Here is a 17,703-nt window from a genome sequence, read left to right on the forward strand (position 1 = left end):
TATCCTATCCATGCCCCTCATGATTTTATAAACCTCTATAAGGTCACCCATCAACCTCTGACACTCCAGGGAAAACAGCCTCAGGCCATTCAGCATCTCCTTATAGCTCAAACTCTCCAACTCTGGCAACATCTTTGTAAATCTTTTCTGAACTCTTTCAAGTTTCACAACATCCTCCTGATAGGAAGGAAACCAGAATTGCACACAATATTCTAAAAGTGGCCCAGCCAATGTCCTGTACAGCCGAAACATGACCTTCCAACTCCTAAACTCAATGCTCTGACTAATAAAGGAAAGCATATCAAATGTCTTTTTCACTAACCTATCTACCTGCGACTCTACTTTCAAGGAACTAAGAACCTGCACTCCAAGGTCTCTTTGTTCAGCAACACTTCCCTGAATCTTACCATTAAGTGTATAAGTCCTGCCCTGATTTGCCTTCCCAAAATGCAGCGCCTTGCATTTCTCTAAATTAGATTCCACCTGCCACTCCTTGGCCCATCTGATCAAGATCCTGTTTTAATCTGAGGTAACCTTCTTTGCTGTACAGTACACCTCCAATTTTGGTGTCATCTGCAAACTTACTAACTATACCTCCTATGTTCACATTCAAATGATTTTTAAAAATGACAAAAATGCAGTGGACCCAGCAACGATCCTAGTGGCACACCATTGGTTCTCTTTACTGGAGAAATTATTTATGAAATGAAAAGATCTTAAAGAAAATGGGCAATGACTATGAAATAATATAATCAGGAATTGCTAAATTGTTGTCTGTGGGTAATATTTAACATCTAAGCTCTAGCACGTTAACACTCAAATCCAAATTTTGCATTTATCTTACTGAGTACTCAACCTCAATTGATCACAACAATTTAACCATTGAAGAAAAGGGAACTTAAAGTGCCTATAGTTTCATCTTTCTTCATCTATGGCAATGCCTTTGCTAATAACTTTGAATTGCCAAATTTGCTGTTCTGTAATAAAAATTGTTATAGTCATTTGAAATTTGGCATTGTTGCATTTGACCTGATGTTCTGATGAGTGCAAGATGAAAACTTTGTCAATATGTCTCCTTTTTAGCAATTTTCATGAACTGTCATTTTCCTTTATTGGTCTCTCCTGTCTATGATTGATTTGGGAAGTGTTCCTCTTAGTAGTTCTACCAATTAATTCTAAATCAAAATTCCCAGAATTTTTTTTTATATATATCAGTTCTTTGGAAAGATGAGCATGGACTTGGACTTCTGTAGCAACAAGGCTTTGAGTTATATACTGCTGGGCTGCCACAAAAACAAAATGTCTCAATGTTTCTGGTCCCAGAAAATAATTTTGTCCAGACGTCCGATAAAAATATTTAGGCCACAACTTTAACAGTTTTGAATTATAAATGTTACAAGTTGACAGTTGTAAAGTAAACAAAGCCTGTGTTGATTTTCGGTAATGTGAAGATAAGATATGGGTTTAGCTCTAAGGGGCTATTTATTATAGAAACAGCAATGCAAAGATACTTGCAACTCGAGCAATGAAAACCAAATACATATATTGAACTGCTCCTGCAATTCAATATATGTATTTACTCAGAATTCCCTACAGCTTCGTGTACACATTTGAGGGTCAAAACACAAAATAAACACATTTTGAAAATATTTAAAGTTTTGTGAAATAAATTATAAAACAACTAGATCCTGATGCTTACTTTGTAGGTGATTTTTCCTGTGTTGTCACTTGACCATCAGGACTGGGCCTGCTCAGTTGGCTAAGAAAGAAGAAAAACAAAGCTATCTTTGAAACATTGCATAAAACATTTTCGAATTGTAGGATAATCCTTGAAGTTGAACTTTCTGAATCTCTGACCATGGAAACAATTACTTCCACAACTTCGAATGAACATTGTACAGTGTTCAATTCTTCATTGGTCCATCCTGACTTGATTACGTTTTAAGGTATGCAAGCTAAAATCAAAGATTACCATATCAAACTTAAGTGCTATAATTTTTGCATTGGTACTAGAATTGGGTGATTATCACCCAAATGATTGAGGGTGCTGGCTCAATAGAATCTTCCACCAATCAGATAATAGATTTTTGTTGGGTAATATTATATATTGGTCAGTAATGGCTTGCAATAGAAACTGTCTCACTATGAATAATTATAAATAGAATTAAAGCCGTTCACAACCTCAGCTGAATGAAAGATGCCGTAAAACTTTAAAGTTGTGGCCTTACCCCTTGCTGGTTGGACTTTCAGTTTTTGTGTCAGATGTAATTATTGTCCTTCAAAGACAAAATTGAAATTAGAGAAAAACGTTTTTGCATTTTCAAGTATTAATTCAATTTTCAAATGTACTTGAAAAAGCTCAAAGATGAGTAAACAATGGCAGAGTAAAAAAATAATTGGAGAACACTTCTTTATGTGGAACTAGGTAGGAATAATGTTAAGATTAGAGACAACCTATCCAAGAGTGAATCTGAAGCACTTCTTCACAAAGTGTAGTAGAAACTTGGAGTGGTATCACCCAAATGATTGAGGGTGCTGGCTCAATAGAATCTTACACCAATCAGATAATAGATTTTTGTTGGGTAATATTATATATTGGTCAGTAATGGCTTGCAATGAATTATATTAGTCACAGCCTAGTTATCTGGCAGAACAGGCCCAAGAGGCTGAATGGCTACTTTTGTACTTATCATTAAATGGAAAATATATTATTGTACAGAATATTATTGTACAGCATTTGATGTATACATTAAAAACTGAGTGAAAGTATTTTATGGTGAATATGTAAGTTTGTCCATGATATTGAACCAGGAAGTCTGCATCATTATTGTGGGTCTTAATTTTGTAGCAACAAGGCTTTGAGTTATATACTGCTGTGCTGCCACAAAAACAAAATGTCTCAATGTTTCTGGTCCCAGAAAATAATTTTGTCCAGACGTCCGATAAAAATATTTAGTAGCTTCAAGTAGCTTCGAAATCGCTGTTTCGGGCAAAAGCCCTTCAGCAGGAGGGCTTTTGCCCGAAACGTCGATTTCGAAGCTACTTGGATGCTGCCTGAACTGTTGTGCTCTTCCAGCACCACTAATCCAGAACCATAAAACCCAGGTCACTTGACTTGGCAGGCTGCTTACAGAGGTGGGACCTTTTCCTACATGATGGAGGACGAGCTGCTTCAAACCAATTAACAGCCCACTAGTCATTAAATAACCCTGGGAAAAGCCAACTTACCCACCCACCTCCAAATCCTTATCACTGCAAAACCCAGTCTAACACATCTTAATTTATGTGTTGTGAAATAACAAAAAAAAACACTCACATCTTTGGCAATTCCTCTGTTTTGTATGAAGAGGTCCTGCAATTAGCACAAAAAAGACAAAAAAACGCTGTTCAGTAATGTCTTCAGAACAATTTCATTGATTTCAATCTGAAAAGCACCATTTAGATGATAAACTTAAAGTGTTGGTTGCAGAATCATTACCTATTGCTATTAAAAGTGTAACTGATGATAGCCCCAAATCGTTTGAGCCCATTTTATCAACTGCTCAGCTCAGAATCTTGCTCATCTGATGCAGTAAATGATTTATGATACAAGGCATAGTGAAGATCAATGGATAATCTGAGGGCTACACTCAGTGTCATTTCAGAGCTGGTCTTATATTTGAATGTTTTATTCATATTGAAAATTCTCATATTCAATAACTGTTTGAGTAAAACTCTTAATCTCATCAGAGATGTTAAACCGAGAGGATAGCAATAAATTGGAAAGCCTGCATAAGGCTGGTTGGTAAGCCATTCCAACAAAATAATTGAGAAATGTTCCAAATCATAATAAAATCTGAAGACCAAACAATTTAATTTACTGATGCTATACAAGAGAAAACTTGTTTGAAAATGTACTCAGTAGTTAGTTACTTCATTCTCAGGGCAAAAGGGGTTAAAGAGTATGGGAAGAATGCAGGAACTAGGCGCTGAGTTGGTTGATCAGGCATGCATGGCAGAGCAAGTTTGAAGAGCCAAGTGGCATGCTCCTTCTATTTTTCTATGTAATAACATTAAATCACAAATTATTTTCTCTTGACACTGCGGAGGGTAACACTCGAAGTGGAATCCAGGTGTAAAGATCTTTACAATGCGGGGCGGCAGGGTGGCTCAATGGAGGGGCAGCAGGTTGGCTCAGTGGTTAGCACTGCTGCCTCACAGCACCAGGCACCCAGGTTCAATTCCAGCCTTGGGCAACTGTCTGGATGGAGTTTGCACATTCTCCCTGTGTCCGCATGGGTTTCCTTCGGGTGCTCCGGTTTCCTCCCACAATCCAAAAATGTGCAGGCCAGGTGAATTGGCCATGCTAAATTGCCCATAGTGTTAGGTGCATTAATCAGAGGGAAATGGGTCTGGGTGGGTGACTGTTCAGAGGGTCGGTGTGGACTTGTTGGACTGAAGGGCCTGTTTCCACACTGTAGGGAATCTAACCTAATACAACCCTAATCAATGAGATTCTGATATCAATGCATTATTTTCAGACTTCAGGAATTAAAATTAACCTAGATAAAGAATTAGAAATATATGAACTAATTTAACGCAATTAATGTAACTTGAAATCCTTAAATTCAATTGCCAATCTAATACAGGTTTGACGTGAAAATAAACTGTCAGGTTAAATTATGAAAGCGCCATACTATTATTCCTGGCAGGAGCAGTACAGACAAAGAAGTGGGAAGGTGCTACCATAATGTAAATGTTTTACTGGTGTAATCTTTAAGAAGACTGGCGATTGTGAGTTCTAGGTGTGTATGAATGTGACATCTTTTTAAAACACACCTTACTTTATTTAAATTAAACCACTTACAAGGTTTTATTTCACTCACCAAACAAATTTGATAAATTACTGCTTTGATTTTAACTTTATCTGCCATAATACCATATCTGATTCCAAAAATGCCCACAAAATGTAGTTTGACTTCTACAGAGGTGTTCCTCCAAACCTGATTTACCTGTTGAATCATTTGGACTGCAACAATAGAAGGATTTGCAAACATTCAACTGGTTTGGCTGACTAATGAAAATACCTTCCATGACCATCAACTCCTCGGTTGAGACTTGAACCCAGAAGTTCTCTCTTGGAAGCTGGGACACCATTCACTGTGTCAGAACACCTTGCTCCTTTCATTAAGAAAGTTAAATTCTTCATTGACAAAGACTCCATTCTTTAGAACTCACCCAAAATTATTATCTATTGCTTACTCCTTCCCATCCTTCAAGATTCTTCTCAAAATTTATCGGGGATTAAAGGGTTAGTACTATGGAGTGCCTTAAGCACTACCCACAATGATGATGTTGTATGGATTTGTTAGCAGAGCAGTTTAGGGCTTTGAAGGAGTAAAACATAAAATCCAAGTTCTCTTCAGTTTCTGAAGTAACATTTACTGCATTAATGTAATATGTAATCAATTGCTAAAATACAATAAACTCTATCTTCTTCAGTTTAAGAGCCTCTTCTATTACAGCAGCAAGTGTATTTCTTCGAACAAACTTGACCATCCAGGCCCTGCAGACACCTACCCTGAAGGAAGATAACGGCAACAAACCCATCTCATCATGAGGTGCAGACTTAGTTTAGTCTCACATACAACATTAGCAATTCTGCAAATTATTTACCAAAAGGTAGCTCAGAGAAATGTTTGCAAAGCCTGACCACAGTTGATGCCTGTGGTAATAAATTAGTGCATGAGCTTCTTAACTTGCTATACATTATGCACCCCAAGGGGAAGTAGCTTCCTTGTTATAGCATGAGTACCTGAACTCCATTTAAATTACAGTATGACTTTTAGCTGCTTACTTTAACAAGTGGAAAGTGCCATGTCCCACTTTGTTTGCAGGCAATAGCTTTTTAGAAAAAAACCAGATTAGTCTTGATGATAACAGTGGGTCATAATGGTTAAGCAAGTAATAATAAAGAATTATGATTTAATGAATTTTCATGCATCCAATTTCAATTATGTTCTACAAGAGGCTTTTCAAAGTTTTTTAATTAATCTCCAAACTTGGCACTCTCTCATTGTTTATCATACTAGAGTCCAAGGACTTAGTGGTTTGAGAGTTTTTACGCAACAATTGTTCAGAATTAATTACACCAGGAGCTAATAATTAATTAAGTTTGTTCAATGGATTAACTCACCAATATTTTTTGGATAATAAAATTAAGAGAGATGTAAAATGGACACCTGATCCAATACTGTTTGCTGTACATTATATCTCCAAGTCAAAGTTATACTCAGCAGGTTTTATTGTTAGTTAATTCACTGGTCAAAGCTTCTAAAAAATAACAGCAAAGGTGAAAGGTCCAGAAACTGAATTGAGACAACAATATGTGGTGGTACACGGTAAACTGACTTGATGGCCAAGTTATATCAGAAAACTAAGTGGTCAATTACTTAATTTTACCCAGCTTCATAATATATTTCCATTAAATTCCTTGTGCTATTATAACACCTTTATATATCCATTAATTTTAAATACATTGACAGCTATATTAAAGAAACATAGAACCAGACTTAGAGAGAATCTAAGAACCACTCCAGGAGTACCAAGGAAATAAACTCCTTGAGTGGCACCAGCCAAATTATGTCATGAGGTTAATATTGGTTTCTAGTGTTCTCACATCATTGAGTTATAAAAGTAAATATGATTCAAGCACAGTTGTAATCTATTCTGTGCCTCACTTTCATCTTAAAAAGCTTAAAGCAATCTATTTATTTAATATTCACCATAATTTCTATCTTTTGTGAGCCCGTGATATGTGGATGGAGACTTATTGCTTTCAAATTTCTCTTACCTTGCCCCCAAGGTATTGACAGTGTTGAAGGAATATGGACACCAACAGGAGAAAAATGGAAAATGCATGAGATTTTGTGGGAATTGTATTAAAGGAAATAGCAGCTTATTGAGGCAATAGTAATGTATGGAACATAGCTGACAAAAGATATGTCCACTAACAGTGGGAAAGATAAAGGCAGGATGCGTAAGTAACTAGAAGAAGAATTAAGTTATTTTAATTCATTCACAGGATTAGGGCATCACTGGTTATGCATTTATTGCCCTTCCCTAGTCACCCAGAGGGCAGTTAAGAGTCAACCATGTGGGTCTGGAGTTACATGTAGGCCAGACCAGGTATGGATGGCAGTTTTCTTCCCTAAAGGATACTAATGAAACAGATAGGTTTTGCTGACAATCGGCAATGGTTTCATGGTCATTGTTTAGACTCTGATTTCCAGATTTCTTTTGATCAAATTCAAATTCCAGCATCTGCTGTGGTGGGATTTGAACCTGGGCCCCCAGATCATTACTTGAGCCTCTGGATTAACAGTGCAGTGATAATACCTCTAGGCTGTTGCCTCTCCTTAAGAGGGATTGTGTGACTTGAGGAAATTAGAAAGACAGAAGGGGCTGGGACCATAGACTGATTCAAATACAGGACTGAAATTTTAAATTCTAGCTATTGGCAGTCCATGAGATGAAAAGAAAGTAAGCCGTTCAGCCCCTCAAGCCTGTTCTGCCATTCAATAGGATCATGGCTGATTGAAATATTCCTCAGGTCCACTTTCCTGCCTTTCCCCATAACTTTAGATTCTTGATCAGAAGGGGAATCAACCTATTTCAGCCTTAAATATACACAAGGACTATACCCCTACAGGTCTCTTTGGCAAGGAGTTCCAAAAACTCAAAACCCTCGAAGAGAAGAAATTTCTCCTGATCTCAGTCTTAAATTGGTTTCCTTTTATTCTGAGACTAATCGCTCTGGTACTAGGCTCTCTTATGAGGGGGATTGATCCTCATGAGTTCAAAAATGATGGGTCAGTGTGACTGGTCTTTGACATGGGCAGTGGAATCTTAGGTAAGCTAAAGATTATGGGTGGAGTGAAGATCGCTAGGAAAGTAATGGCATAATTGAACCTGGAGGTGACAGAATCATGAGTTGGGCTGTCAATGGCAGAAAGGTGGGCAGCCTTTTTGATCAATGTGATGTTAGTAGTTCAACTCAAGTTAAGTTAAATATCAAGAGAATAGAAAGTCATGAGTATTTTTTTAAAAACTGATTGAGTAAAGTCATAACATTATATTTTTAAAAATGAGGAGGAGTATGAATGGCTATTTGGCTCTTACTTAACATTTAACAGGATAATGGTTGATTTAATTGAAATCTTATAGGGAGGCAATGGCCTAGTAGTATTATCACTGTACTATTAATCCAAATTGTAGCCTTAAGTATTCCTTTCTTCCCGGCCTCCAAAACCAACAATTCTATTGTGGATCAAAAATCTCCTAACTTAGCCTCAAATTGTTGCATGGTATAGGAATTAAGGGTTATAGGGATAATGCAAGTTGAAGGAGCTGTGACGATGGATTGATCAGCCATGATCTTAATGAATGGCAGAGCAGGCTTGACAGGCCAAATGGCCTACTGCTTCCGTTACTACGAAACTATGAAATATATTCAACTACCCCAGACCCTACTCCTCTCTAAGGAAGAGAATTCCAAACATTAAGGATTCTACAAAGATGTTCCACCTCAAAGTCAGAGCATGGACTACAGGAGTTGGGAGGTCATGTTGTGGCTATACAGGATATTGGTTAGGCCACTGTTGGAATATTATGTGCAATTCTACTGGAAGGATGTTGTGAAACTTGAAAGGGTTCAGAAAAGATTTACAAGGATGTTGCCAGGGTTGGGGGATTTGAGCTACGGGCAGAGGCTGAACAGGCTGGGTCTGTTTTCCCTGGAGTGTCGGAGGCTGAGGGGTGGCCTTATAGAGGTTTACAAAATTATGAGGGGCATAGATAGGATAAATAGACAAAGTCTTTTCCCTGGGGTGGGGGAGTCCAGAATTAGAGGGCATAGGTTTAGGGTGAGAGGGGAAAGATATAAAAAAGACCTAAGGGATAACTTTTTCACGCAGAGGGTGGTATGTGTATAGAATGAGCTGCCAGAGGAAGTGGTGGAGGCTAGTACAATTGCAACATTTAAAAAGCTTTTGGAAGGGTATATGAATAGGAAGGGTTTGGAGGTATATGGGCCGGGTGCCGGCAGGTGGGACTAGATTGGGTTGGGATATCTGCTCGGCATGGATGGGTTGGACTGAAGGGTCTGTTTCCGTGCTGTACATCTCTATGATTCTATGACTCTATCTATGTCTTAAATGGGAGACCTCATTATTAAACAGTAGCCCTTAGTTTAAATTCCATTGTGAGAGTGGAAGTACTCTCTCAGCATGTATCCCGCCAGGCTCTTCAAAATTGTATGTTTCCATAAGATCACTTCATATTCTTCAAAACCATAAAGAATGGAGGCCCAACTTGCTCAACCTTTACTCATCAGCCAGCACCTTTATCCTAGAAAATTGGCGTAGTAAACACTCTCTAAATTGTTTCCAATTCAAGTTTGTCCCTCCTCAAGTAAGAAGATCAAAATAATAGATCTCACAACTTATTCACATGCTACTCAGTCTGATGCAAGGATTTAATAAGCCAATTTTCTGAGCTTGGTCATATCACAATTAGTTAAATAACATGGTGTCCACAACACACATAGCAAATTTAAAACGGATGCTTGATTTATACAAAGCATCCAGCATAAAACTGTTATCTCAAATAATTCATTGAAATTAGGAGACATTTTTACATAAAAATGTCTCATTATAAATCTATTTTGTATAGCACGTTGAATAAATTTACATTTTTTAAAAGTTCATTCACTGGATGAGGGCATCACTGATCAGGTCAGCAGTTATTGCCCATGCCTCATTGCCCAGAGAGCAGGGAAGGGTCAACCACATTGCTATGGGTCTGGAATCACATATAGGCCAGACCAGGTAAGGATGGTCATTTCCTTCCCTGAAGGACATTAGTGAACCAGATTGTTGGGTTTTTCCAACAATCAACAATGGATTCATGGTCATCATTAGATTCTTAATTCCAGACTTTTATTCAAATTTCACCACTTTCCAATGCAAGATTCAAACCTGTGTCTCCAGAACATTACCTGGGATTCTGGATTGATAGTCCAGTGATAATACCACCAGGCCATTGCCTTCCCATAAGACTACAATCAAATCAACCATTATCCTATTAAATGCAAAGTAGGGTCATGGAGCCAAATGACCTATTCTACTCCTCCTCCTATTTTTTATACTGTTATGATTTTATTTGCTTTTTTTAAAAAATTGCTCTTGGCTTTCTGTTCTCTTGATATTTACTTTAACTTGAGTTGAACTTCTAATATCCCATTAATCAAAATGGCTGCCTGCCTGTCTACCATTGACAGCCCAGCTCATAATTCTGTCACCTCCAGGTTCAATATTTGGTAAATACAATATTGGCCTGCAAAATGGAAATAGCAAGTCCAAATTATCTCAAACAAGGCCTCTGCTTCAGAGCCTTTGATCAACAAACTTGGGTGCTTTTTACTTCAATCTATAATGTTTTTTCCCATTGCTTCCAACTAAACTGTTCCATTACTTTGCTTAAATTGTTCTTCAAGATTTTGCCAGTCTGAAACTAGCTATCTCCAAAGTCATCCTCTCACAGCTTACAATAATCTCCAACTTATATTTTATATAACTGTCACTGTTTTCGTTACCCATTCTTCTGGTCTTTGAGAAATCTGGCATGGGAATTTTATTAGCATTGCAAACAAACTCTGATATTGCAATAAAGGTCTCCTAAATCCTATTCATGTTTGTCTCACGATTGTACGCCATCTTGCTGTTTTGATCACTTTAACTGACTGTTCATGTGAAAAAGGCAAACTTTGCAAGGGATACATTATTCTACAATTATTTGTTGACAAGTGATTATGTCTTCAAAATTATTTCCACAGTTTGAATTTGTTGATCAGATCTTACAATCATTGTACGCTAATATGGATTGGGGCAAGATTTTAACCCAAAGCAACTACACCCCATCCCAAGAGGTTCAGAAACAGAGGCAAAGCAGGAGTTAAAAATAGTCTCAACAAGATGCCTGTAGAACAGCTCCATAAAGGATTCCTATTCAGTTGGCCAAAAAACAAATTAAATGGCTATTTGCAAGAGTGAGCATTGTGGATGGTCATAACCCAATACTGAAATTTTAAATAAATGTGCTGGAAATGATTTTCAGTATTTCCAGTGATTCCTGTGCCTATAGCTGGTCATTTATCTCACTAATGCTTGTTCGGCATAGGTCTGTGTACATTTACTGCCAGACTTGCTTATAAAACAACAGAGACTGCACTTCAGGGAAGTAGCTCAAAAGTTGAGACGTGCTTCTGGGTAGCATAAAGTTGTGAAAATTTTTATTATTTCTTAGATTTGTATCTGACATGAGCCAAACAGAGAAACTTGCCAACTGCAACATTGTCCAATTAGTTAATGGAAAATACATCAATGTTGGCACATTTCATCCACTTCATCACGAAGATCACATTTTGTGATAACGCTCAACTCAATTAAAAATGAAAGAAATGGGAATCAGGCATTTATTTTAATAATTTTCTCTTGTGCTAGTTTCATGCCTACTGGATAAATGTCTAACCACAAACTCCAATGATTGATGCTCATTCCAAAGATCTAAAGTATTAATATTTGGTTTCATTATAAAGTAATATAATGGTAAGCTTTTTTTGTAGGAAAATATATTCTGTGACACTGTTGAACTTCCAACATACCTGGTCTTTCTTTCCAAACTTGAATATTTGTTTGTAGGGCTGAAGATGTCGGTGCTACCTTTGTCACTGTGTAAAGCAAGAGAAAATAAATGTCGAGAAAATCAATCACTATGAAAGCGAAGCAGTATTTTTTCAGCACTACTAGCATGAAAATTATGAACAAAACTCAGTCAAAATTCACAAAGCACAATTTGAAGTCATGAAATTTGGAAGGCATATTGATTGGAAAGATTTTAGCATTGATTAAATGTGATTTTTTATCTGCTTTGCCAAAAATCAATTGTACTGGAAAAATCTCTGCTGTATGAATTGAAAGAAGGCATCTGAGAAATGATCCTACAGGGGTATATAGCATAGTAAATGTTAATATCTGTTAAGTTGAGAGAATAGAATGATTGCTATTTAGAATGGATTGCTAAATGGAGCAAAAATCCTAGCTTTAGCTAAAATCAAGTGAATGTTGCAATGAGTAGGTGTTAGCAGCACTCTGCTGCTGAGACCTTATTTTGTGCCTCTGTTAGCTCTAGTCTCGACAATAAATAAACACCTGGCAGGCTTCCCAAATTCTAACCTCTATACACTTGCGATCATCTAAAATACATCCTAGCTTACACCTAGTTCTTTTCACCCATGATCTCTGTGCTCACTGATCAATATTAGCTCCTGATTAAGCAATGTCTTGTTTAAGATTCTTATTCTTGCTTTTAAATCCCTCCATGACCTCACTCTTTCCTTTCTCTGTAACAGTCTTCAACTCTGAAACCCTGCAAACTTGACATTTGAATATCCTTGAATTTACTCACTCCATCATTGGCAGCTGTAACTTCAACTGTCTCGATCCTAACACCTAAAATCCCCTCCTTAAACCTCTGTCTCTATCTTGCTTTCATCATTTAAGGTTATCCTTAGAGCCTATATTTTGAGCAACCTTTTGGCCATCTGCACTAATAGCTCTTTGACTGGAATTGAGTAAAATGTTTAACAGTGCTTCAATTAAGAATCTTTGTTATCTTACAAGGGTAGGTATGTTTACATATGTTTACACATATGTTTACAGAGAATGAATGCAAACCCACAACACCTACAATCTAGAAGTATGAGGGCAGCAGACATATGGGAAAACCACCACTTGTAGGTTCCCCTCAAAGCCACTAACCCTCTTGACTTGGAACTATATCATTGTGCCTTCATTGTCATTAGGTCAAAATCCCTTCCTAACAGTATTGTGGGTGTCCCTAAACCCTGAGAATCGCAGCACTTGAAGGAGGTAGCCCATCATCGCATTCTCCATGGCAGTTAGGCATGAGCAATATATGCTGGCCCAAGCAGTTACACCCACAGCCCATGAGTGAATAAAAGCAAATCCATGATATACATTTCTCATCTGTATGTTTCAATAAATTTGAAGATACCCAGCTGAATCAATAACATGGAGCTGAAACTGAAGCTGAATTGTAGCCACTAACTAAAAAGTCAACGTGTATTTTCAGAAGACAGTTTTATTATTGGTCTGTGACAACTTTTATTTTCTGTCTAATAGTTTACTTTGGGTTCGCTATCCAGACAAAATGATAGTAAAATTAATTGGTGTTTACCACATTATGAACTCAAAGGGATGCTGTTGTCACAGTCAAACCACATTGTCAAATAATAATTAAGCTCATTGTCTTTATTATAATAATTCTCTGACACTCACAAATTTGTGGCAGACAGCTATCAATGTCTACAGAATTTAGCTCACAGGTTCTGAAATTAAAAGGGCTTCAATTTCTGCACTAATGGGGGTATTTGCTGTCAGAAATTTCAGCTCAAAATCTGCATTATAGAATTAGTCTGTTCAACAAAATATGAATATTGACAATAATAAAACATGAATATTGATAAAATTACAGGTGTTTACATGACATTGCAAAGTATGGAAGTCTATGTTGATGTACAGAAAACTTAAAATCCCATGTATGTTTCCCTTATTGTTTCACTTTTAAGTGCCAGACAAATGCTTAAAAGAAGTCAACGTTTGCTGAATGTTGTCAAATTCTTTTGCTTAGAATATTTGCATGATATCATTGCTTAAACATTCATGACTTATTGTCATAGTTAAGCAATTTTACTTTTGCCTGTTGTCACTAATGTGCTCAATACTGCACCTATGGGAAATGTGTTTGGCAGCAACACTAGCATTTTGTTGTGCCAGCGTATTTGTTCAAGTAAATTTGGCTGCTCATGCAGAATATGTCAAAATTTACTGACACCCACGATACATGTCATTCATAAGGACATGTCTTTACCATTTCAATTAATGTGGTTACAAAGCCACAGGTGCTAAATCAACTCAAGAATTTACAGGAGTTCTATGTACTTGAGATGTAATGGCCCTAATAAATGTGAAGAGGCAGGGATATGAAAATAAGCAATAAAACTCCAATAGCTAACAAAAATAGCAGATAATCCTGAAGAGGAAAACATCCCATTCTCCATCCTATGCACCTGTGCAATTCAAAGACATCAGCTTAGATCACTAGTCAATGTCATGCAAATCCCTGTTAAAAGGAAGTTTGGTAACTGGCTTGAATTTGCTCAAATCAACAAGGAAATGTCACTTGAAAACATTATTGTGAACTTCAAATTAATATTGAGCAGAAGAAATGCAAATTCTGATTTACAGTCAGTGATCCGGATATTCTAATTCATACAACTGGTGTTTGTGACGAAAAACTCTGACCACACTGTTCTCCAATCTGATAAGAAACTGATTACAATTTGTGGTAACATTGAATATGCAGCCAAAAATACCATGGAGCCATTAGGTAGGAGGGAAGAACATTGTTGGAGGACGGTGGCGAGTGCTAGTTGGAGGACCTAAAAAAGGCACGCAAAGAGAAAAGGAAGGCATCACAAGGAAACCATGTTCAGACTCACTTCAGAGGTCACTATTGTGGCTGATCTAATGGCCAGTAAATTCTGTGTTTGAAGAAATGGAAAGTGCAGACATTTCACATTTCAGGAATAGGTGGGGACATGAAACCTGCATAGAGTAGGAACTTGGCAAGTTTTAAAATGTTTTGGACATTTCCAATGATTGAATAAGCCTCCTCTGTTCCACTAAGGCTCTTTACAGCAACTTTCTCACCATCCTTGAACGGGTCTATATTAGCCAACTGCTGAAGGCTGCCCGCTCTTTGATAATTTTTAAGCAATCAAGGCGTGGTCTTAATGAGCTGTTCACATGTCTTGATCAGTGCCACAGGCAAGTTCACTCATCCACAACCTCAGCTCCTCCCAAACTCTCAAAAGTCGCTTAGGGTGGGAAAGGAGGCACTAGGTTAGCACATAAGCTATTAACACTAAGTTTCTGGGTTGGCCAAATCCCTCCTAGCCTCCACTATAGATTCAAGTAGTCATAGTTCATGTGTTTGCTCATGAATTACCCAGCTCCCTTAAGCTTTAAAGGAAAAATATAAACTGCTCAATATGTTACTAGATCAGTGCAGGGACTTCAAAGTGGTATGTCACAATTCATTCTAGCAGTGGATTGCTGTGACAACATGTACTTTTACATGCATATCCAAGTTCCTTTTATCACATGGCTGACAAGAATCTCTCCAATTTGTTACCACTTGTCACATGTTGGAATTTGTCCTCAATCTGTTTGGCTGCACTGTCCTTGATCATTGAATTCTAAGACAGAACTTGAACCAGGCTCAGAGGCTGCAGGGTTATCCATTGTAGCATAGCAGCTCCACCTGGAACAATATAGCTTTGCTCCAATGCACTCAAATTCAGTGTTGATATACAAATGAGAGTTTATTTAAAAATAAAACACCCTAAAGCAATCTGTCAAAAAGCACCAGTTGTATAAATGATCTTTATTAGGAATGGGAATATTATGCTGTTTATTATTCAGTGATGTAGGCATATAGCACAAGTAGCTAATTGTTGTCAGGCCCACTTTATTCAATACAAACAGCATGCTTCCATCATTCCAAGGAACCTCTATTTTAAAAGTGATTGAAAATGTTGAGGTGATTTCTTGCATTCAGTTATTTGCAGGAGCTTCACTCTGGCCGGTATCACAGTTGATACTTCTACCTGTTCAGGACTTCTTTAGATCCGTATCGGCTGATCACAACTTTATTATCAAGCCCATGAGTTGGCTCTGAGCTGCTAACTAAAAGAACAGTTCTATACCTGAAACATACAAAGCTAAACAAATTTACTCAAACGTTCTGTTTGCACATTGCACATATCAAAGGGGTTACAATAATACAAGTCTTCTTCTCCTGTTTCACTATTCTGATAAAACATCGGCTCTCCAGCATAATGTAACAATTCAAAACCAGACATTCACAAAACTTCCCTCGCTAATAAACAATTCTGATTTACTTTGCTGGTTTAAAATGCTTTTGAAGCAATCTTGTAAAATAAGCAACACAGCAGGTTATAAGAGTTAGACAAGCCTCTCTCAATTTGTTTTGGAGCTGCCACCTTGGCATTTAGTGTACCAGCATGACAGCAGCTTGCAATTATATAGTGCCAGTAACTAAAAGGAAGTCAAAGGCCCTTAACTGAAGAGTAATCAAAAAAAATTTAAGTCCATGCTGAAGATGGTTTAGAGTGGGATATGTCTAAAGCATGATGAATGAGGTGGGAGAGGGAAGTGAACAAACAAAGAGATATAGAAAAGATTAATTTGAAGTATCTGATTATATGGGGGATGATCATTGCCGCCTAGATGAAGCTTGATATGTCACAATCAACATTTATTTAAGATCAATAAAGTTCATCTCACAACACTGAGAAAGGTCTTAGTCAGAAAGGCACTAATGGCACATGTGCAATGCCCAAATCTGCAAGTTGTTTTGTTGTTGCTGTATCCAGATTTCAGTTCCAGACTGGATTCATCAGCAGAATGACGAGTACACTTGAAGAAGTGCCATTTAAATCAGATGTTATTTTCCCTCAATAACCATTTCTGACATGTCACAGTAGAAACGTGAAGTGGTGAAATAGGCTTGGTAAGTTTTATTTTTCTGCTAACCCCTGTTCATGATCTTCATCAAACACTTCCTTACAGCTTCATGCTAAATCTGCAATAGTTAAAGATAATTGGATTTACTTTTGTTTTTGAAGAATTATTTATTCCATCAAATAAGAATAAAGTCCCAAGAGTGGTGAGGATGGAAAATAAACCTTTCATATTTCCCAGTGGTTATTATAAATGTTGTGACTGATTACCTAACTCTCATAAATTGTACTTCAATATAATCCAAATCTGCCAATAACCAATGTTAGATCTTTCACTACTGATTCCATTCGTTACTGTAGGATAGATACAACCCACAGATTTCATAATGTTCTTTAATTTATCTATGACCACTACAGTTACAGTTGTTGTCATGATCTTACCTTGTAGGTCTATCCAAAGTTGAAGACCGTTGTGTTGTGCTGAGATCAGTAGTGCTACTGTTGTCCCTATACAAATGAAGATTCGATAGTTATTATAGCTTATATTAATTCAATATGGAGCAATGAAACTAAGAAAACAAAAATCCAAAATGCTAAAAGCTTTGAAAAGTTGGAAACGTCCGACATGTCAGACAGGCGTAAATCTTCATCTTCTTTATTTCATGCATTGAGGCTAATTCCTTTTGAGACTTCAGGGATCTCTCCTGCCTACTGCAGAATCATTGACAGATTCAGACTACTTTTTTTTGGGAAAGCTCCCCAAACATTATACTAATCAGGCAATGGTGAGATCACAGTGAACCTTCCCCTGAAATCAAGACCCAGAGTGCTACCTAGCAAGAGTTAGCAGCCAGAGGCACTTAACAATACGACTGAGGAGGCTGACACTGTTGCCTGAAGGGCACCATCTGAAGTACCAGAATCACAAAGGCACGCACACTACAGGTGAATACTGTGGGGCGTGGGGGTTGTGAGGAAAGGGGTATAGAAGGGTGTGCCTCAGCCTCCAGCTTCCTGATATCCAGTCTCTCAACCAA

At 37.4% G+C, this 17,703-nt stretch overlaps 1 protein-coding gene across 7 annotated transcripts in view; it reads right to left on the bottom strand.

The window, feature by feature from the left end:
* scel (sciellin) overlaps positions 1-17,703 on the bottom strand; it is an 80,463-nt gene that overhangs the window by 30,984 nt on the left and 31,776 nt on the right. For all 7 annotated transcript variants that reach the window (XM_072577928.1, XM_072577931.1, XM_072577927.1 and 4 more), the window contains 5 exons: positions 17,108-17,173; positions 11,702-11,767; positions 3,317-3,352; positions 2,229-2,276; positions 1,700-1,759 (listed from right to left, as the gene is read on the bottom strand). In XM_072577928.1, the coding sequence (XP_072434029.1) occupies positions 1,700-1,759; positions 2,229-2,276; positions 3,317-3,352; positions 11,702-11,767; positions 17,108-17,173 (276 nt within the window). The remainder of the gene's footprint in view (positions 1-1,699; positions 1,760-2,228; positions 2,277-3,316; positions 3,353-11,701; positions 11,768-17,107; positions 17,174-17,703) is intronic.

Source organism: Chiloscyllium punctatum, chromosome 9 (assembly GCF_047496795.1).
Source record: "Chiloscyllium punctatum isolate Juve2018m chromosome 9, sChiPun1.3, whole genome shotgun sequence".
NCBI lineage: Eukaryota > Metazoa > Chordata > Chondrichthyes > Orectolobiformes > Hemiscylliidae > Chiloscyllium > Chiloscyllium punctatum.